This window comes from Podarcis bocagei, assembly GCF_964188305.1.
Source record: "Podarcis bocagei genome assembly, chromosome: 2".
Lineage (NCBI taxonomy): Eukaryota > Metazoa > Chordata > Lepidosauria > Squamata > Lacertidae > Podarcis > Podarcis bocagei.
This window is the reverse complement of record NC_138126.1, coordinates 114,030,994-114,054,146: the sequence shown is the minus strand read 5'-3', so window position 1 is coordinate 114,054,146 and position 23,153 is coordinate 114,030,994. Positions and strand designations below refer to the sequence as shown.

The 23,153-nt window shown below is 43.9% G+C and overlaps 1 protein-coding gene and 1 long non-coding RNA gene across 5 annotated transcripts in view; one reads left to right on the top strand and one right to left on the bottom strand.

The window, feature by feature from the left end:
* LOC308580258 overlaps nucleotides 1–23,153 on the bottom strand; it is a 423,078-nt gene that overhangs the window by 40,624 nt on the left and 359,301 nt on the right. The window lies entirely within an intron of this gene.
* Nucleotides 1–23,153, top strand: part of ANKFN1 (ankyrin repeat and fibronectin type III domain containing 1) — a 224,302-nt gene that overhangs the window by 134,102 nt on the left and 67,047 nt on the right. For all 4 annotated transcript variants that reach the window (XM_081181277.1, XM_081181278.1, XM_081181275.1 and 1 more), the window contains 3 exons: nucleotides 12,627–12,724; nucleotides 15,033–15,123; nucleotides 22,735–22,842. In XM_081181277.1, the coding sequence (XP_081037403.1) occupies nucleotides 12,627–12,724; nucleotides 15,033–15,123; nucleotides 22,735–22,842 (297 nt within the window). The remainder of the gene's footprint in view (nucleotides 1–12,626; nucleotides 12,725–15,032; nucleotides 15,124–22,734; nucleotides 22,843–23,153) is intronic.

Genomic DNA, 23,153 nt, shown 5'->3' with positions numbered 1-23,153 from the left:
TGTGATTGTTTGCTTGTGATTGGCTGTGGTGATCTTTGTTTTCGTGTGTGAGTGAGGTGGGTGGGTGTTTTGGATCAGGTTAGCCATATTGATTTGTATGCTGTTGGTGGATTATTGTCATTGTCCTGTTGGGCGGTGTATGTGATAAAGGGGAGCCATACCAGGGTGAAGGCGTCTTCTTCTGTTTGTCCCCGTGTCAGTTTCAGTTTATTAGTTAATTTTTCTAGTTGGGCTGTTTCCCATACTATTTGGTACCATTGGTCCATGCTTACTCCTGACAGGTCTCTCCAGTGTCTGGCTATGGTGTTTCTGGCTGCTGAGATCAGGTGGGCTATGAGTTCTTTGTGGTGTAAATGGGCATTGTTGTCTTGGAAGATGTTTAGTAGGGCCAATTCTGGGGTGATGTCTATTACTTGCTTAGTTATTTTACATATTTCTTGTATGGCTGTTGTCCAGAATAGTTGGATTTTGGGACACTCCCACCACATGTGGAGGTATGTGCCTGTGGAGGTGCACCCTCTCCAGCATTTTGGTGAGGTTCCTGGGTGTATTAGCGCTAGTTTCCTTGGTGTTAGGTACCACCTGTAGGTGAGTTTCAGTGTGAGTTAAAGGGGGGTTTAGACCACATTCTGGTCCATTGAGTGGGGTTAATCTCATAGCCTATGTCATTCTCCCATTGTTTTTTGATTGCATCTAGGGGATTTGGGGGGTTTTGGAGTAGTATTTTGTATATTGCAGATACCGTCCCTTTACCGTTTCCCTTTGTTGTTAGGAGGAGGTTTTCGAAGGTTGTCAGGGGCCTAGTTGCTGCTGATTTTACTGTTGGGTTGTTTAAGAGGGCATGTAGTTGGCGTTGTGTTAACCAGGGCATTTGGGTGTCTTCTAGTTTGTCTTGTATTTCTTGTGTTGACAAGGGTTTGTTATTTTTATAAAAGTCTTCAAAGTGCTCTGCTGGAGGCACTAGTCTTGTTCAGATTTCTCTATTTATCCATAATGACAGGCACCATATTTTTGCACTGAAAAGTCTTGTGTTTAGGCACAACCCTGGTGATTAAACTCGGCCTCCCCATACCTCATGCAAACGTGGTACTCAAGACTGAAAACAATGTGATAATATTAGACGGCCTTGGTTCTGGGATGCATGGGTAATATTCATTAAGCATTTTTATATACCCCCCACCCCATGGAACCCCAACCTATGGAATTGGCCACTATACTGTAGAATTTTTAAAAGCATCAAATGAACTGCAAATCATTTTTCAATGCCACCCTGCTCTACTTAGTCATGTAAGTGTTTTTTTTTTCAGAATCCCCAGCTTTCAAGTCTATGAATGTTCCCTTGCTCTTCATTATCAGTTGCTATTAAAAACCATACTTCAACAAGTAGGCCTATGTGTTGAAACTGACTTTATTCTTTTCAACAGCAAAATGGGAAGCTGCTCTTTCCTTGACCGTCTGATTGCTTTGTGATTAGTGACTGTTCTGTGGAGCCAGCATTTGGATCCATCATTGCCTGATATGATGTGAAACCTTTGGCATCCTGCATTCTCTTGAAGTTGTGTGCAGCTTGCAAAGGAGATAGCAATGCTTTTGTTTTCATTTTCTCAGCCAGGAGTGGCGAACCTGTAGATCGCCAAGTGCTGTTCAACTCCAATTCCATCAGCCATGTCCAGTAGCTAGCGGTTACAAAAGAGTTGGAGAACAACCACAGCTTCCCCGTCTGTGCTCTAAACTGCAGATCAGGCATAGTTATCTCTCGCTTGGACTACTGCAATGCGCTCTATGTGGGGCTACCTTTGAAGGTGACCCAGAAACTACAACTAATCCAGAATGCGGTGACTGGGAGCAGCAGCCGAGACCATATAACACTGGTCTTGAAAGACCCACACTGGCTCCCAGTACGTTTCCGAACACAATTCAAAGTGTTGGTGCTGACCTTTAAAGCCCTAAATGGCCTCGGTCCAGTATACCTGAAGGAGCGTGTCCACCCCCATTTTTCTGCCCAGACACAGAGGTCCAGCCCCGAGGGCCTTCTGGTGGTTCCCTCGCTGCGAGAAGCCGAGTTACAGGGAACCAGGCAGAGGGCCTTCTTGGTAGTGGCGCCCACCCTGTGGAACACCCTCCCACCAGATGTCAAAGAGAAAAATAACTACCAAACTTTTAGAAGACATCTAAAGGGAGCCCTGTTTAGGATAGCTTTTAATGTTTAATAGGTTATTGTATTTTAGTGTTTTGTTGGAAGTCCATATCGGAAGTGGGATTTTTTATTGGCAAACCTGGCCCTCCAGATGTTTTGGGACTACAACTTCCATCATCCCTGACCACTGGTCCTGTTAGCTAGGGATGATGGAAGTTGTAGTCCCAAAACATCTGGAGGGCAGAGTCCGCCTATGCCTGCCGTAGATGGATCTGCATACATGACTTCAAAAGGGAGATCGTACTCTTGAGATTGCTTCCCTAAACTTAAGGTAAAGGTAAAGGGATCCCTGACTATTAGGTCCAGTCGCAGATGACTCTGGGGTCACGGCGCTCATCTTGCTTTATTGGCTGAGGGAGCCAGCGTACATCTTCTAGTTCATGTGGCCAGCATGACTAAGCCGCTTCTGGCAAACCAGAGCAGCACACAGAAACGCCGTTTACCTTCCCACTGGAGCGGTACCTATTTATCTACTTGCACTTTGATGTGCTTTCGAACTGCTGGGTTGGCAGGAGCAGGGACCGAGCAACGGGAGCTCACCCCATCGCGGGGATTCGAACTGCCAACCTTCTGATCGGCAAGCCCTAGGCTCTGTGGTTTAACCCACAGCGCCACCCGCGTCCCTCGTCCCTAAACTTACAAGAACACTACATTTTAACCCCTAGCCTGATCTTCTAGGTTGTTCAGAAGCAGGGATTTTTTTCAGCCAGAATTCACTGAAACTCACTTCCGGCACCTCTCAGGTGGGCGCCATTGCCATTATAAGAGAACAATGGAGCTGTTTGTGGTCATTTTGCTTTTTCTAGAAAATAGAACAGCTCAGAAGCATGTGTGAGGAGCCATAGTTCAAACACAGAGAGGGCCATTTAATGCTTCCATTTCTCATGGTCTGTATTCGGAGCTGCCGCCAAAACTTAACCCTAAAGCAAAACAAGCCAATCTGTGTCGATAGATTTCCCAAAGCAAAATTCAGAGTGAATATGAAAGTTCCTCCTCAGGCAAAGCACCTGACACATTCAGAAAGAAACAGAGTTTTGAGGGATTCTTTCATCCTCTGTCATTTTGGGTGGTATTACCCAACTGCCTACATATGGCATTCCATATAATACAGTGGTGCCCCGCAAGACGAATGCCTCGCAAGACGGAAAACCCGCTAGACGAAAGGGTTTTCCGTTTTTGAGCTGCTTCGCAAGACGAATTTCCCTATGGGCTTGCTTTGCAAGACGAAAACGTCTTGCGAGTGTTCCGATTTTTTTCTGCTTCCCCCCCTTTTTCTAAGCCGCTAATAGCCTTTTAGCCGCTAATCCGCTAAGTCTTTAATAGCCGCTAAACCGCTAATAGCGCTAATCCGCTAAGCCACTAATAGGGTTGCTTCGCAAGACGAAAAGACCGCTAGACGAAGAGACTCACGGAACGGATTATTTTCGTCTTGCGAGGCACCACTGTAGATAGACCACATGGTTCTGCATACCTCAGATCCATAGTTGTCAATGTTTCCCCTTTTTAAAGGGAAATTCCCTTATTCCAAATAGGATTCCTCGCAAGAAAATGGAAAAGTTGACAGCTATGCTCAGATCTGAGGTGCTGGGGAGCAGCTGCCACTCAGGTAGAAAATGTTGGACGAGGTTGGCTCTGTCTCAGGGTAAAACTGCTTCTTGATGTCATTATATAACAGTAAGCCACATTAAAAAGGCCTGAGTCAGTGTTTATGTTTGTTTTAGCCTCCCTGAGCTCTTATCCCTCAGTCTCTGAGGCCTCTGATTTCCATCTTTCACCTCAAAGCTGGTGCTTTTGTCAGGGAAAGTAAGATTTCACAGCTTAAGAGGCCCCATGCTGAGGAGAGAATTTCTTTGATCCCTAAGCACCATCTAAAAGTGTTTTAACAAGAATTTAAAGATTTAGTTAGGGAAGAAGAAAAGAAAATAGTCCTAAGCATAAGTCCTAAATGTAGTTTGTCCAGAATAGATAGATGATAGATAGATAGATAGATAGATAGATAGATAGATAGATAGATAGATAGATATAGATAGATAGATAGATAGATAGATAGATAGATAGATAGATAGATAGAGATGATAGATAGATAGATAGATAGATAGATAGATGATAGATAGATAGATAGAGATAGATAGATAGATAGATAGATAGATAGATAGATAGATAGATAGATGATAGATAGATAGATAGTCACTCCATCCCTCTCTCTGTGCAATATTATAACTCTGGAGAAAGTATGGTGAAATGTGAAATTGTTTCATAAGTCGCTCATATCTGGGCTACTACTTTGATGCATAGAGCTAGACTTCCACTTGCTGTGACAATTTGCCTGAGGGTGGAAGGTGACAGAAGGTCCTTTTTATGGACCACATTTACTGGAAGATAATACGCAAAAGGGTTGCCAAGCTGGCCTCTGTGGGCCCATTTACTGAGACAGTATGTGCACGACCAGATGGCAATATGCGTCAGAAGAAAGGCTCACCTGAATTCATGTCAATAATGAAATTTCTCAGGAGAAATTCAGCAGCCTCCTAGAATTAACGTTAGGCTATAAAAGTAGGCTCGTCTTGATCGAATCCCAGATTGAGAGATGGGTTCAGAAAGTTGCGCGGGCCGTACGTTTTCGGTCACAGAAATTTCACCCGAAGTGAAATGCGAAGTAGATGTGGGTGTTTCTCCTCAGGAAACACATCTGAGAAATCACAAAGGAGGGTGAAGAGTTTGGTCAGACGGACAGAATGTTTCAAGGGATGGCTGCTACCAGATTGCACCTTAAAGTGAAATGGATAGCGAGTTCCTTTCAGGCCAAACATCTGAGGAATTTCAAGGATGGGCAAAATAAGTTTGAAAAGACTAATGAGATTTCTACTGGAGGGTTTGCACACACCTCAAAGAGACGCAATTGGCCCACTGTTGTTTGCAGTTTAAAAGTCTATTAGGTGATGATGGTATTACAGCGCGACCAAAATAAAATAAAATGCCTCTATCATCCCAATTTCTGAAGTCAATAGGGAACTTGTCTCCATATGCTTCATAATGAAGAATATTCCACAGGTGAAAATTTACTTTTCACTCCCCAATGTATTGAGAGCCCTTTGTCCATTCTTGCATACAAGGAAGAGTTCTGTTCCGCCTTCTGCCCCCTTATTCAGGCAATGTTATCTCTAAAAGAGAAGTCCCAGCAAAGGAAGAATGGATACAAAAATTTATGGAATATGCAGAAATGGCAAAGCTTACCGGAAGAATAAGAAATCAAGATAACATTATTTTAAATAAAAGAATGGAAATGGTTTATTGAATATTTACAGATAAATTGTAAACAGGTAAGAACATTGGCAGGATTATTGTAATAATCTGCAGCATGAAGCTGCAGTATATATTTAAAGACGATGAATAAATGAGCAAATTAAGTTAATTTGGATATGCAGAAGATATTAAAAATAAACTTAAGGAACCACAGAAAGAGGAGGAAGGAAGTCAAGCTTTGAAATGTCAAAATGATTGTGAAATGTATAAACTTGAGAAATAAATATATATATATATATTTTTAAAATGTTATCTCTAAAAGAAGGAGACCCTTTAAAGGCAGGATAAAGTAGTGGAATTTATCTGCAGTATCTGCAGTAGTGACACAGAAATGATAATAATACCAAGCCTGTTGGAAGTATTTCACACTGTTTTGAAATTCTTGAACATTATTGGTAAGTACATCCCGGTTCTTGCGTGCATTACTGAAAATGTGTTGCATTTCCATGGGGAATCAGGATTCATCGTTTCCCCCCTTCCAGCTGATGGGTAAGGAAAGCTATTACCAGGAGAAAAGCAAATATTATCTAAGAGTATTGTACAATATTTCACCCCTGCTGCTGCTTTTAAAAATATAATACTACATGACCTCTTTTGCCCAAACATCTACACCTGCATTTTAAATGCTTCCAGGGCATTCAGTTCAGGCAATTTCTGATGTTTGATAACACTGCCCAGTGCATTAAAAAGCTACTCGCAGTGTTTAAGGGCTGAATCTCTGCAAATTTGACAAGGTCCAGGGAACTGCTTTCAGATATATGCCACATTCTGATAGAAGGTAAATATAATACTAAAGAGGTGGAAGATGGCCATTGAGGCCTTTCGTTATACGCCAGTTTAAAAGAGTGAACATTCAAAATCCTTTATAGGTGGTAGATGATCACCCTTTACACTCGTTTTCTCATCTTTTAAACCAGGATTAGAAGCCAGTTTATGCTGGGGTCAATGTAAGCATAGGGACACAGGTGGCGCTGTGGGTTAAACCACAGAGCCTAGGACTTTCCGATCAGAAGGTTGGCGGTTCGAATCCCTGTGACGGGGTGAGCTCCTGTTTCTCGGTCCCTGCTCCTGCCAACCTAGCAGTTCGAAAGCACACCAGTGCAAGTAGATAAATAGGTACCACTCCAGTGGGAAGGAAAACGGCGTTTCCGTGTGCTGCTCTGGATCGCCAGAAGCGGCTTAGACATGCTGGCCACATGACCCGGAAGCTGTACACCGGCTCCCTCAGCCAATAAAGCGAGATGAGCACCGCAACCCCAGAGTCGGTCACGACTGGACCTAATGGTCAAGGGTCCCTTTACCTTTACCAATGTAAGCATAAGAGCACTTTATTTCATGTGAAATTCCACCCAAACATTTACTTTGGGCAGGGGGGGGGGAATGGGCGAAGATGTCATTTTCAGTTTCTCTCAGTTTCTCATTTTCCCAATCAAGTCCAGTTCTTCACTATTCCTCATCAGTTTGCGGATATACCATATTTTTTGCTCCATAAGATGCACTTTTTTCCTTCTAAAAAGTAAGGGGAAATGTCTGTGCATCTTATGGGGCGAATGTGTGGTCCCTGGAGCCGAATTGACCAGGGGCGAAAAGCAGATCGTCCTCTTTTTTTTTGAAAGAGGGAAATGGATGTTGAAACAAAGCCACTAAGCAGCTGATTGGCAAGAGAAGCTGATTGGCAAGAGAAGCGAGATAAGGGACTCTAGCGATAAAGGAGGCTGACTGGCAGGGGGGAGGTAAAGACAGTGAACTTGCAGAACTTGGAGAAAAGAAGGAGCAAAAAAACTGCTCCATCTAAGGAAAAGATACTAAGGCAAACAAGAAGGAAGGGGGTGTTGAAAGGAAGCAGCTGATCGGCAAGCGATCAGGAGGGAGATAAGGGACGCTAGAGATAAAGGAGGCTGCCTGGGAGGGGGAGGTAAAAGCTCATGGATCCTCAGGAGTTTTGCATTGGGTCACCCCAAATTCACCATCAGATCATATAGCATGTCCATGGCTACAGCCTGTACCAAAAAAATCACACACCCACTATTGTGTGGGGCTGCAATGGCGCAAAGCACCGATCCACATGGATCCTCAGGACTTTTGCATTGGGCTACCCCAAACTCACCATCACATCACATATCATGTCTGTGGCCACAGCATGAACCACAAAAATCATACATGCACTGTTTCGTTCAGAATATATATATTTTTCTTGTTTTCCTCCTCTAAAAACTAGCTGCGCCTTATGGTCAGGTGCGTCTTATGGAGCGAAAAATACGGTGTTTTGTTAAAATTCACCAGTGTTTCACTGACTGCAGCAAGATTAGCGATAGCTCACCAATGGACGAACCAGACTGAAAATACCCCTGAATATATGGAAGAATAATATCTGGCATACAGCAATGTCTGAGCGTTTCATGAGACACAGGAGGGAAATTAAAGGCAGAATGAATAGAGACACCTTTCAAACAGACTTCCTTTTCCTTTAAAACAATTGCTGGACGCTGGAGCATTTTACTCTTTGGTTGTTCTCTGGCTGCGACTGATGTACTATTTAAGCCACTGCCGTATCACTTTTGATAGTTTAGGTCCCTTGATATAGGCTCTTTGTCTTTCTTGATGACCTCTACCTCATGATGGGTTTGGATAGGGCTTTCATACATCCGGAATTTCCTGGATAAGTCCATAGCCAGGATTAGTCCGTCGAAAATGGCATCCGGGTGGTATTTTCAAAAAGCGTTCAAAATGTCCAGGAAAACCCAAGCATCATGCGGGCAGCCCATATCGGAAGTGGGTTTTTTGGGGATATTTTTTTTTTTGCAATTTCCCTAAGAAATAGGTAAAAAACCTCCGGGGGGGGGGGAGATGTTGTAAAAAAGAGCCCAACAACTTCTGTGTCTAGATTTTCATTTCTTGAAATAAGGCAACCCTAGGTTTGAAATTAAGATCATGGCCACTGGTCCCATCACCTCCTGGCAAATAGAAGGGGAAGAAATGGAGGCAGTGAGAGGTTTTACTTTCTTGGGCTCCATGATCACTGCAGATGGTGACAGCAGTCACGAAATTAAAAGACGCCTGCTTCTTGGGTGAAACGCAATGACAAACCTAGACAGCATCTTAAAAAGCAGAGACATCACCTTGCCAACAAAGGTCCGTATAGTTAAAGCTATGGTTTTCCCAGTAGTGATGTATGGAAGTGAAAGCTGGACCATAAAGAAGGCTGATCGCCGAAGAATTGGTGCTTTTGAATTATGGTGCTGGTGGAGTCCCGTGGACTGTGAGAAGATCAAACCTATCCATTCTTAAGGAAATCAGCCCTGAGTGCTCACTGGAAGGACAGATCCTGAACCTGAGGCTCCAATACTTTGGCCACCTCATGAGAAGAGAAGACTCCCTGGAAAAGACCCTGATGTTGGGAAAGATGGAGGGCACAAGGAGAAGGGGACGACAGAGGACGAGATGGTTGGACAGTTTTCTCGAAGCTACCAACACGAGTTTGACCAAACTGCAGGAGGCAGTGGAAGACAGAAGTGCCTGGCGTGCTCTGATCTATGGGGTCACGAAGAGTCGGACATGACTAAATGACTAAGCAACAACAATGTTTGGAAGACTTTGTGGGATTCCAGAGTCATCCTTTTTCTTCTTCCTCCAAATGCGATATGAAAAACAATTTTAGGGAACCCTCCTCCCTTTCCCCCTTCCTTCCCAACGTCTTGATTTAGAAAGTTGACTAGAACTCACCATAGCTAGCACTGATTCTTGATGATCCTACTATTGTCAGCTCCCTTTGATTCCCAACAGTAAATCCCTCCGTACTGCGCTGTATGGTTTCACTGTACATGATGACAAAGAATGGCCCCAAATTAAAGCCCATTTTCCTCTTCCCCCCAGAACGGGTCTTCTGACAAGACTGCACATTCCTTTTGGTTTGACATTAAACAACCTAGGACGGTCTTCTCCCATTTTATGCCGGCCCAGTAATGGAACTTGTCTGTTTTGGCAGCTTGTATACCCAGCTTTAGTTCGAAATGATTTAATGCAGCAAAAGTTATAAAGCCCAGAAAATTGTGGTTTACAATGGAAAATGTGACAGGCCATCAAATATGACACTTACAGGCACTCTGTAATAAAAGGCTACTATGCGCCAGTGCAAGAACCCCCATACAAGATGTTCTGTTAACAGCCTCTAAATTTTCATTGCTGCGGCTGGAGATAGTTCTGTGGCTCTCAATAAAGTCTGGGGTGTTTGTGTTGTTAGAGCTTCAGGGAGCTCAAGGTTAATGGACAAAAGTTAATGTTTCATTGAGCGCTGCTTCTCACATTATGTTTGAAAGGCTGTGTACAGTCTCAGAAGTTGAACCCATGTCTGGAGCCCTGTGAAAAACCTTAATGCAAAATGCATGTGTCACTTTTGGCTCAAGGCAGACACTTGTATATGATTGGGTATCTCCTGCCCCTGGTCACATAGCTAAAAGAAGCCCACCAAGCCATGTTCTGTGACAGGTTTTTATGAGAAGGTTGGCTAGACTGGTGACTGGGAGTGGCCGCCGAGACAACATAACACCGGTCCTGAAAGATCTGCATTGGCTCCCAGTACATTTCCGAGCACAATTCAAAGTGTTGGTGCTGACCTCTAAAGCCCTAAATGTCCTCTGCCCAGTATACTTGAAGGAGTGTCTCCACCCCCATCATTCAGCCCAGACACTGAGGTCCACCTCCGAGGGCCTTCTGGCAGTTCCCTCACTGTGATACGTGAGGTTACAGGGATCCAGGCAGAGGGCCTTCTTGGTCATGGCACCTGCCCTGTGGAATGCCCTCCCATCAGATGTCAATGAAATAAACAACTATTTGACTTTTAGAAGACATGTGAAGGCAGCCCTGTTTAGGGAAGTTTTTAATGTCTGATGTTTTATCATGTTTTTAATATTCTGTTGGGAACCGCCCGGAGTGGCTAGGGAAACCTATTATTATTATTATTATTATTATTATTATTATTATTATTATGGAGTGGTGAGGGAGGGAGGGGACACCCGCTTAGCCAGCCAGATCAGCTGAATCAACCCTGGCGATCAATGGGGTGACAGATGTTGCAGCCAGATCACCCTCACATCCAATTATTATTATTATTAATATTATTATTATTATTAATATTATTATTATTATGCCAGCATGGTGTAGTAGTTAAGAGAGGTGGACTCGTAATCTGGTGAACCGGGTTCAATTCCCCGCTCCTCCACATGCAGCTGCTGGGTGACCTTGGGCCAGCCACACTTCTCTGAAGTCTCTTAGCCCCACTCACCTCACAGAGTGTTTGTTGTGGGGGAGGAAGGGAAAGGAGAATGTTAGCCACTTTGAGACTCCTTAAGGGGAGTGAAAGGCGGGATATCAAATCCAAACTCCTCCTCCTCCTCCTCCTCCTCCTCCTCCTCCTCCTCCTCCTCTTCTTCTTCTCTCCCAGATGTTGTTGGACTCTATCTTCCATCATCCCTAGTTCTTACAGCCAATAATCAGGGATGATGATGATGAAATTTGTATACTGCACTATACCTGCAGGTCTCAGGGCAGTTCACAAGATAAAATCACAAAATACATAATAAAAATAAGAACAAGAACAGCCCAATAATCTCCCCTCCCCAACACATTTTAAATGGGCATTGGATGTTAATCAGCCCAAGGCTTGGTTAAAGAGGAATGTTAAAGTGTACAATGAAGGAGCCGGGAGAACTGCCCTGGGGAGAGCGTTCCAAGAACAGGGGGCCACTACAGAAATGGCTCTTTCTTTCTTTCTTTCTTTCTTTCTTTCTTTCTTTCTTTCTTTCTTTCTTTCTTTCTTTCTTTCCTTCTTTCTTTCTTTCTTTCTTTCTTTCAATCTGTAGCAATTGGGCCTTAATTTGATACAGGGAAGCTGCCCGTAAGTTAGTTTCTTTGCTATGGTGTCCATCCTTGCAAAATACTGTATTTTCCCGCGTATAAGACTATGTTTCCCAACAAATTTTTAAAGTTTGAAATTTTAAACAAAATGTTTAAAATATTTATTTCTTAATTTTGGGCTCAAAAAATAGGGGTCGTTTTATACATGGGGGCATCTTATAGACGGAAAAATACGGTAGTTAGGTCCTATTGTCATCAGTCATCAAAGTGTGACATTTTATTATTGCTGTAACAACCCTGCAAACTATGAGGCTCTGTATTATTTCCTTTGTATATAATGGAGGTGGGTAGACTTGCTATTGTCCACTCCGTCTTCTCGTTTAAAAGCAACAGCACAGTGGCTTACTATAGATGACGTGGTCTTAGATCTGCAGCTTCCTTTATTCATTAAGAATACTTCTTCCAAATTTGCTGCTTTTGCTCTTCTTCAGCTCGGTAAGCTATAACTAGCACCTGATTTAATTTAATAGTATTCTTCAAAAATGCACGCAGCTCAGTTTTGAAACTATCTCAGGTTTTTGGTGTTTGTGGAAATTCTAATTCAAAATGGTTCTTCTGGTGAATGGGTATGTGATTTCAGTGATCTCAGGAGGCGTTGCAAACAGGGGCAAAGGACTCACACACACACACACATTGCATTTTAAAGGCTTTCTAGTTATTGCACACAGCAAAAGCAGGGAAATTGATCTCTGTTGTCCCCAGAACAGAGAACAACATCTGTAGAAAAAAGTGAAAAGAGTGGGTATGTTTTTATCAAACTTTGATGAACCCCAATGCCTAAGTTTCAAGCTTAAAGGTTTTCCAAAATAATTATCAGCTCCGTTCTCCTTCATTGTGTGCCTGTATGTGAGGAATTCAGTGGTTCAACAATTTTATTCTATTTTTAGACACATGAAACTGTCCTCTTGTGTTGCCTCAAACTGTGAAACCCACCGAACGTCACCTCCTAAGCACCGAATTGTTTGCTGATTTGCAACCAGTAGATCCACGTACTTTCTTAGCTGCTGGCATGCCAAAATTCCCTTTCTCTTTGCGAGAGTAAAGTGCAAATGTTTGCTTGGCTTAACTTGCATGCAAAAAACCTTCTTCAACACTTTCATTGATACAGAGGCCTGAGACAAACAAGGGAGAGATGACGTAAATTAGCTGAATGTTCCTCTCTTAGACAACTGATGTCTAGTTAACCTTTCCACTGTTTGATTTTGTTTCCTAGTGGAATGGAGCTATTCAGAAGACTTTTCTCCTTTGGCTGGGGAAATCATCACGGATAACCTTCAGTCTATGAGGTGCACCATCACCGGCCTCACCATGGTAAATGACAAGGCCTTAATTTAGATTGCGCTGCTCCCCAAACACTAGCAAAACAGCCCACTTTGAATTTAAGCTGTTCGAGGAGAACAGCTGAGCGCCATTCCTTCGGCAAGGGCTGTCAGTCATTAAACGCATTGTGTCTGGTACCCAGCATCTGAAAACCACAAAGGGATGGGCGGTTGGCTGTAGGTTGTTTTGTGAGTCGCTGTATTAGTGGGGGAGATCTGAAGAGAGTGGAATTAAAGCTGCTGTGCCATGGATCATGGGCTAATCTTAGGGCAGATCAAAGGCTTTGGAGAGATCCAATCCTGACTCCATGTCTGATGCCTAAAATAACAGTTCCATCCCCACCGCTTTGTTGGGGAAACAAAAGTCGCTGGCTGCAGCAACTTAAAAGGAGAGAGGGGTGTTTTTATAGAGATTAAATGTGGGTGGCTGATGGACAATGATCTCCCTATGGAGAGTCTCGGGAGGGGGGCATATAAGGATGTCCACCTCACATACATTTGCCTTCACCTTTCGGTCCTTCATAAGCAGCTGAATGTGACTTTCGACATCAGTAACAGGGGGTTTTTTATTTTAAAAAATGCATCAATATTTACAGCTGGATGGAAATCTTAGATACATTCTCCTGTCTCGAAATCGTTTGCATTTTTTTAATTTAAAGGAAAGAAAGAAAAACCCGTGTTAGTCAGGGGAGGCACATTAAGTTCTTCTAAACTGACTTTTAAACTCAACATTTAACATCTTGGGGTTTGAAGCTTAGGTTTTAAAAGTGTCTTTTTACAGCTGGCTTTTTATTGTTGTTGTTGTTGATTTCTGCAAAGGTTAGCTTTGAACAAATGCTTTGGTGGATTTCCTAGATAATATTCTCTCCCCCCCCCCCCCAGCTTCATGTCCATGGGAGGCAGCAGCTGAAATGGGGTGTTTTGCGGCAGGAGTGGAGATTGAAAGCCCTGTAGATCCCAAGAAAGGACCAATCCCCAGGTTGTTATGTCATGTGTAGTTTGGGACTTAGCTTGGTTCAGCAGAAGGCAACTCCTCATACCTCTGTGGAACATCTAAAAACAGGGTACCTCTGTTGACCTAGAAAATTGTGGTTGTAGCCCTAACATGCACATCCCATGGGCCTCCCTTTGACCTGTTTCAGGAGCTGTTCCTTGAGAGACAATTTAGATGCAAATCGTCAGCAATTTATACAACCTACAAGAATAATAAAAGCCATGCACCGCCCAGTGCTAGCTAATCTAAACTACTTCTCAGGGTCCCAGAGATACAGTATGCAATATTGTAAGAGATAAGGTGAAGCCAATTGTAAATGATGGAGAATGCAGCGCCAATACATGAATAAAACATGCGGCCAACACGTTTTTCTACTATTATAATAATGATGGTGAGGATCTCAAGCACTTTATGCCTCATATTTCTTTGGGGTAACCTTTGTGTTTGTTTGGGGGCAAGCTTTGTTTCTGAAACGTTCCACTGTGGACAGTGAAGGCACAGAAGAAAAGTCGATTTTTGACACTTGCTATGATATTATTAGCATTGTTTCAATGCCATTTGGCAACATTTGGCTTCTCTAGCTGCTGTTTCTTCTCAATAATGTCTTCCTCCCTCCTTCCCTCCCTCCCTCCTTATTAATATTATTATTATTTTTCAAATTTCTATACCACCCTTCCTCCAAAGATCACAAGACAGTTTACAATATATACAGCGGTACCTCGGTTCTCAAACATAATCCATTCCTGAAGACCGTTCGGCTTCCAAAACGTTCAAAAACCGAGGGAGGGCTTCCCATTGGTTGCAAGAGTTTCTTGCACACAGCAGAAGCCATGTCACACGTTCAAGTTCCGAAAAACGTTCGAAAACGGAAGCATTTACTACCGGGTTTGGGGCGTTTGAGAACCAAAACGTTCGACAACGGAGGTGTTTGGGAACCAAGGTACCACTGTATTCCTCCCTCTCTTCCTTTAATTCTGCTTCTTCATCTTGTTGGTTTCACTGTCCTCAGACTCATTTGCTCTCACTTCTACTTGGTTGTGGCAACCTGCAAGCTTTTCTTATGTATTATCATCACAGGCAGCCATAAGCAAAGCCGCACGTTCTGCAGTTGCTTCAGCTGTCTCGAATACACCAATTTCAAACGTTAGTGAACATTCAGCACAGCCCTGCTATAAAACAGGTTACAAGAAATGTATTTGGGTCACTGGCCTCGCCCCTTTGTCAATGGGTAGCCGCATGACTATGGAATGCTCGTTTTGCCCGTGCTCATAAACTTGGGGTCGTCTGTTTTATTTTCTCATTACAGGGCCGAATCTATTATGTCCGAGTTTATGCTTATAACATGAAAGGCTGGGGGCAGCCTCAGACTTCCACGCCCCCCTGTGCTTCTCCTTCGAGTAGGTTAAGAGTTTTTGTCTATTTCAACATTGACTGCTTGTATTATTTGAACAACATTCATTCATATTCTCTTTCCCCCTCTCTTTTAAAGTGGAATTTAATAATGAGATCTGGATTTGAGGATTGAAGATAATGTTTGTTTATAGAAACTGACTTTGTGAGGTGTTATATTGAATTGGACAAAGTGAATATTGTTTTTATATAGCAGACAGATGAATTGGAAGTTCTTTATTTTCTGAATCTTAATTTTCTATTTTTCTCTTTTCACCTCTTTTCTACTCTTTCTTTTTTTCCCCCTCTATTTCTTCACCCCTTTTTGGATTTTTATTGTATCTAGATAAAAGTCTTGGTTTGGTTTTAAAAGGGGAAAGATATTAAGTTTTGTCTTTCTCTCTGTAAAACTTAATAAAATTTATTTTTAAAAAATAAATAAAGTGACATTTAAAAGGTTAGTTCAGCCAAGGTGAAATGATCATGGCAGGGGAAAAAAGGAATGCATTTATAGAGATAGTTAATCTATGTGCTTTCAGCCTCCCAATTAGCCCTGTGTTTGGCTGTCTGTGAAATATCTGATCCTTCAAGAACTTACATGTGGAAGCAGGAAGTTGCCTAACTCCGAGTCAAACAATTGGTCCATCTAGTTTAGCAATGCCTATAGTGGTTGGCAGCAGCTCTCTGAGAGCCAGTGTGGTGTAGTGGTTAAGAGCGGTAAATTCGTAATGCGGTGAACCGGGTTCGCTTCCCTGCTCCTCCACATGCAGCTGCTGGGTGACCTTGGGCTAGTCACACTTCTCTGAAGTCTCTTAGCCCCACTAACCTCACAGAGTGTTTGTTGTGGGGAAGGAAGGGAAAAGAGAATGGTAGCCGCTTTGAGACTCCTTCAGGTAGTGATAAAGTGGGATATCAAATCCAAACTCTTCTTCTTCTTCAGACCAAGTTTGGCCTATCCATACCTTGCCTGGAGTTGCCCTGGGTTGAGCCTGCAATACTCTGTATGCAAAGTTAATGATGTACCACTGAGCCATGGTCTTTCTCACACCCAGCTGTGTATGAAATTATACTTTTGTTCATTTGTTTACACGTGTAGTACCATTGATGGTCATAGCTAATAATAATAATAGTAATAAAAATAATGTTATTATTATTTGTACCCCACCCATACGGCTGGGTTTCTCCAGCCACTCTGGGCAGCTTCCAGAATATATAAAAATGTAATAAAACATTAAACATTTTAAACATCCCCAGACAGGGTTGCCTTAAGATGTCTTCTACAGATTCCATAGTTACTTATCTCCTTGACATCCAATGGGAGTGCATTCCACAGGGCGGGTGCCATTACCGAGAAGGCCCTCTGCCTGGTTCCCTGTAACCTCCCTTCTCACAGTAAGGTAACCGCCAGAAGGCCCTCGCTGGGCCACAACAAAACGACAAAACACAGAAATGGGAAAATGTGAATGAAAAAGATCCTCTACACCCATATTCTTTTAAAACCATACAGGGTTTTCTGTGTGTGTAAGCTTTCATTTTCTTTGAAAAGAAATATTAAAATGTAGAGGCATGGTCGGATCATCTCCTTAACTTTCTCCAAATTCAGAATGCTAGCAGTTGGTCCTCACGTTACTTTTATCACTCTCACAAGCTGGAAACGGCTTCTCTCTGTGGCTTTTCCAAGCCACCAACATGAAATGTCGTGCAGCAGCTGATCTCACTATATTTATGGCTGCCAGGAAAAGTTGGTATGCCAGCTGCCAAACACAGCCAGATACACAATGCACAACCATTAACTGGCACATGAGACTGGCCTTGGTGGAAAAGCGACCACCCAAAAGCCATTTCCAGCTTCCTCTGTTTGTTAAAGATAATGCTTAGACCAGTTCTAAAACAGAAGATATGGCAATCAAATACAGTGTTACCTCGGGTTACAGATGCTTCAGGTTACAGACTCTGCTAACCCAGAAATAATACCTTGGGTTAAGAACTTTGCTTCAGGATGAGAACAGAAATCATGCTCTGGCAGCGTGGCGGCAGTGGGAGACCCCATTAGCTAAAGTGGTGCTTCAGGTTAAGAACAGTTTCAGGTTAAGAACGGACCTCCAGAACGAATTAAGTTCTTAACCTGAGGTACCACTATACTGGGAAATAGCTTCTCTTTTGTCAAAAGCGGAATTACTCACCACCACCCCACCACCCGCCACCCTTTAAATGACCAAAGATGTGTTGTAGTTACCTAGAACTAGAATAATTCCTCTCTCATTTTACAGTGGTACCTCGGTTTTCAAATTTAATCCGTTCTGGAAGTCCGTTCCAAAACCAAAGTGTTCCAAAACCAAGGCACGCTTTCTCATAGAAAGTAATGCAAAAAGGATTAATCTTTTCCAGACTTTTAAAAACAACCCCTAAAACAGCAATTTAACATGAATTTTACTATCTAACGAGACTATTGATCCATAAAATGAAAGCAATAAGCAATGTGCTGCAGTCAATCAATCAATCAATCAATCAGTAGCTGAACTGCATTCCACACAGTCACAAAAACAAAAAGCCGCAAAAACAAAAATGCAAAATAAATAGCAAAAACAGACAGACCTCAGTGTAACACTCAAAATGTAAGTGTAGCACTCAAAACGGAGCACGTTCGACTTCCGGAAAAAGTTCACAACCCGGGTTTGCAGTGTTTGGGTTCCAAGTTGTTTGAGTACCAGGGCATTTGAGAACCAAGGTACCACTTTATTATATAAGTTTATTTATTCATCCAACAGAGAATGCGTGGGATCTTAAGTTCGCATGAACGTTTTCTGTTTTCATGCCTCAGTTTAATCCATCTACCTTCTCTTAGTCGGCCTCATCAGTTTCTTGCAATAGCCTCCCAATGCTGATAATGCAGATATTTCACCCAAATACGGTTGCGGGTGAACATCATAATCTTTTACACACCTCCTAAAACAAGACGATGTGCGAAAAGACAAAACGGTCATGGTGTCATCTTGTGGCCCTTGGTTGCAAATGGGAGAGAGGTAGTGAGGGTGGTTTTTGCCTGATCGTGTCCTCCATCGTGGAGAGCACGTGTTGCGGTGAGATCACCTAAACTGCCTCCTTGTTGTGGGGCGGGACCGTTTGGATAACCACAACACGCCATTGGTTGTCCCTTGGTTGCCAGGGCAGAAATTTGGCCTGTTGGGTTGTCTATTGGCTACCGAGGGGCTCACCCCCAAGCCCTGGCAACCTGGTCCGTGTCCTTCCTTAATAGGACGACACGGAGCTCACAACCATTTCCCTTCACAGCAGACCGGAAGTCACGTTTTCTGTTTTCATGCCTCAGTTTAATCCATCTTCCTTCTCTTAGTCGACCTCATCAGTTTCTTGCAATAGCCTCCCACTGCTAACACAGATATTTAAGCTGCTGCATGTCATTGGGAGCTTTCTCTTTCTTGAGACGTGCCGTGAATCACCTGCCCTCCCTATATTTAGGGCTGTTCTTTTGGCCTTGCTATGCCTGTCTAGCTATGCCTGTCTAGGGGTCATCTGTTTTGGAGCAGCGGCCCAGTAGGAATTTTGCCATTTGGATGATTGGCTGGTGCCTCTCATTTTTTGCCTACCGTGTAGCAAATCGTCACAACTTTGCAAGGTTGGTGGTTAGGCATTGGCTCGATGTTTTGCGGAGGGGAAGCGGTTGGCTGTGCCTGCCCCTCCATTGCTGCTGCTAGGGAATTCCGTTAAAGGAATCCAGGGGCTCGCCTTGCTTTTGTCCCAACCCTGTCAGGGGGCTAGGGCCACGCCAGAGTCCCTGGGAGTATCTGGGGTGAGCTGTGAGACTGAAACCAGCTTCATGCTTCCCTAGAATGCTTTCCCTTACTGACTTCTGGTGGTGCCCAATTGTCAGTCCTGTTCCTGCCACAGTTCAGGTTCAGGCAGTCGGGGAACCATGCCTAAGCAACCACTCACAGGCTGTAATCAATAAAGTTGTGGCCAAAATTATTGCGAAAAACTTTAAACTAAATTTCTGTGTCTGTTGGGTATTTGTTTTGGGGGTGGTTTGGGGGGGTCTTCACACGCAACTTTATTTCCCTGGAATGCCATGCCCTTCCTATGAAATATTGGTTCATGAGCTTGCAATGTAAACTAACCCAGCACGGACCATTCGCAAAAAAAACAGCGATTGGATAGCGCTGAATGCATTCGCATACTCTGTGCCAGCTATGCAGAGTCTGTCAATAGGCAAACATGCCGAGAGCATGCTTTTATTTGCAGAGCTGAGGTGGGTTATTAACTTTATTCTTTTCCGTTAAAAGAGGTGTGAAAAATAGCAGCTAAACGTAGCACCCATGAGAGGGGGAGAGGTCACAATGAGTTGCCTAAACTTGACCAAAATTATTATTCTCTTCTTGCCGACAAGAGAGTCAGCAGGGTAGTAAGAAGTAACTTAAAGGGAGTAAAAAGGTTCAGTTTGTAAATAGGTTTGAATTGGTTATGCAGCAAGATTAAAATAAGGAACCGCAGAGAGGTGGAGGGGGGAAGTCAAAGAAAATGTAGGTTGAATTTGTTTAGTTTTAATGTTTGTTGTTGAAATATTGTAAAATGTAAAAATAAAAAATTTAAAGAGAGAGAGAGAGTTAGCAGGGAATGAAGGACTTTTGCTGGCCTGTTGTTAAAATTCAAATAGTAGCCACACGGTACCCAATAAGGAGCTGCCAGCTGATTCCCCCAGAATGTGGAAGACATTTGGCAGAAGAACCTGCCTTGTCAATAATACAGTGGTGCCTCGCAAGACGAAATTAATTCGTTCCGCGAGTTTTTTCGTCTAGCGAATTTTTCGTCTTGCGAAGCACGGTGTCGGAAAAGTTTTGGAAAAGCTTCAAAAATCACCAAAAACCTCAAAAAAGGCTACCACACCGCGTTCTATGAGTTGCTCCTTGAAGTCAAGTCGCAACTGTATTAACGGTGTTAAGAAAAAGGAAACAAACTTGCAAGACGTTTTCATTTTTCGTCTTGCTAAGCAAGCCCATAGGGAAATTCGTCTTGCGAAGCAGCTCAAAAACCGCAAAACCCTTTCGTCTAGCGAGTTTTTCGTCTTGCGAGGCATTCGTCTTGCGGGGCACCACTGTATGGTACCAAGCTTAGTGTGGCATAAAAGAGCTTTTCTTCAGAGGTTGCAGGAGAGTTGAGGCATGTCTGGTTGAGCACACAGACACTCCCTACCCCACTCAAAGCAGGGCTGTTGTGTACAGCCCCATACCCTCTGTACAGCCCCATACCCTCTGTACAGCCCCACACCCTCTGTACAGCCCCATACCGGTTGGGAGATTTGCGTGTTGAGACCCTGCAACCACCCCCTTGTTGAAGAATAAAACACCAGGATGCAGATATTAGGTTAATGTTATTGGGCAAATTTTGGCCACAACTTTATTGATTACAGAATGTGAGCGGTATTGGCTTAGGCATTGAATGGACCCGACTATATCTGACTCCTGCCCGTTGCGCAGGGAGTCCGGTAAGGGTAAACCACCGGAAGGGGGAGCCCCGTCGATGCAAACCAACTCAAGCTCCCCCCAGGGTTCCCAACAGGGTCGTGTCATGGCCCTAGCCCCGCCTTGGGCTTCAGAAAAGATCCACGCCCCATGGAATCCTTTAACGGAATACCCTTAAACTTCGAGGGGCAGGTGATGGCCACACCTCCCCTCCCCCATCATAAGGTCAAACAATGCCTAACCGTAAAACCTTACAAAGTTGTGATGATTGCTACGAGGTAGGCGAAAACCAAATGGCCCATGCCAGTTTGCCAAGTGGAAAAATTCCTACCAGGCCCCACAATGGCGACCAACCAAGCTCCATAGCAAGGCCAATGAAGAAAACCTTCAAAAAAGGGAGGGAGAGCAAGAGATTGAGGAAGCAAGCCAAGAGAAAGCTCTCCGGCTCGCACCTCTGTTTAAATGGGTCCCAGCCATGCGCCCCCCCCCCCCAGCCAGCAGATTGGCTGGCTGGTTGCTGACATAGCCGGGATCCTCCGGGCAACATGGGACTTCGTCCCCCGCCCCCGGGGGAGAGTGGGTGGCCACGTGGTCCACCGCAACTCCTCCCCACAGTGAAGTGGAGCAGACATATAGCCTGTTTGGGCCTCATCCCTGAAGAGGACTTGTGCTTTCCCACTCCTGTGCCACATGTTTGCAGCAGCTGACCTAATGACTGGAAGTGGCCACTGGAACCATATAGCACTGATCCTAAAAGAACGAAATTGGCTCCCAGTACGTTTCCGAGCACAATTCAAAGTGTTGTTCCTGGCCTTTAAAGCTCTGAATGGCCTCAGCCCAGTATACCTGAAGAAGCGTCTCCACCCACATCGTTCAGCCCGGACACTGAGGTCCAGCTGAGGGCCTTCTAGCTCACTGCAAGAAGTGAGGTTACAGGGAACCTTCTCAGCAGTGGCCTATGGTATGCCCTCCCTTCAGATGTCAAAGAGATAAGTAACTATACAACCTTTAGACAATATCTGAAGGCAGCCTTGCATATGGAAGTTTTAAATGGTGTTTTATTATGTTTCTGTATATGTTGGAAGCCACCTGGAGTGGTTAGGGCAACCCAGTCAGATGGGTGAGGTACAAATACTACTACTACTACTACTACTACTACTATTATTATTATTATTATTATTATTATTATTATTATTATTGTCAGGACCTGAGGTTCATTGCATGAATGGGGAAGGGCCATAGCTCAGTGGTCCAGCACCCACCTTGCATGCAGAAGGTTGGAGGGTCAGTCCCCACCATCTCCAGGTTGGGAATGTCTCCTGCCTAAAGCCTTGGAGAGCCACTGCCGTCAGTCAGATAGATGGATCAATGGTCTGACTCAATACAACTCATAATTGGGGAGGTTTTGCATTGGGAGACCATTTCTGATATAATGTGCATCTCCTGCAGTAGCTTGGGACACAACAGGAATGAGACCATATGCCCTGCCTTTCCTGATTTGGTATGTTTCCAACAATTACCATTGGAATTAGCACCAGTGTCAGGCTTCGGGGAATTGGCTTACTCACCCGTGGCAGTAAATAAGAAGATCAAATGAAAGGAACATCTTAGATTCTTTAATAATCAAAGTGAGAGACAAAAGAACACGTCTCCCTAGAAATGGTGGTGCTCCCAATTAAGGCTTACACCCCCTCTGTTCGTATTAATCTACATCACTCCTAAATCTTGTAATCTGAGTTTATACCCTCTGTGCTTTCTGTTCTGAGACTTTCTGAGATCTTCTCGACTTTGGGGAGGGCGGTGGAGGAATGCTATCCAATGACCGTGAATCTGTTAACCCTCTCTCTCCCAGTGTTTCTTCTCCTAGCTGTTCTCCATCCAGTGTTTCCCAGCTTCTGCTTTCTGAACTATGCCCCTCTGCAAACCACTGTTCCAAGTCTATACTGTCTTCCTGCTCCTGGGAAAATTCAAGATCCAGATTAGGGGGAGGGGGTTTCACAGCGTTCTGATCAAGGACAAACTTAAAAAAACAGGCTTATTGGCCAACTCTGTCCGGAGCCAGGAGACGATGAGAGCAAAGAAACTCTCTGCGTGGCTCCTTTTCCTCTGCCGCATTTCACATTGCTTATTTCTTTCGCTCAACAGACTGGAAAGACTACGATGGCCGAGAGCCTAGGCACAGGGGACAGGTCGAGGCTCTGGAACGTTTGCTGCAGCAGGTTAGGGCATCTCGTCCGAGTTACAGTTGCCGAGGTAAGGATAAAGTATCCTCCGTGGGGTAGGGCACCAGGCGAAGTCTCCGTGGCGCCTGTAATTTTAGCAGCTTCCTATCTGGGCCATACTGTCTCATTCATCAAGAAAGAGAAAGATATTAATATTGGCCCATCTGGAATCACTTTAGCAGACTATCTCGCTCTTCTTGCCTCTCCCAATTGGCAACGCAGCAAACATTTGAAGAGAAGCTTTCGCCAAAGCCTCTCTCTCATTTTCTCTCTCTCTCATTCTCTCTCTCTCTCTCTCCTGCCCAGTAAATTGTTTCAGATCACAAACACCAATTAATATGT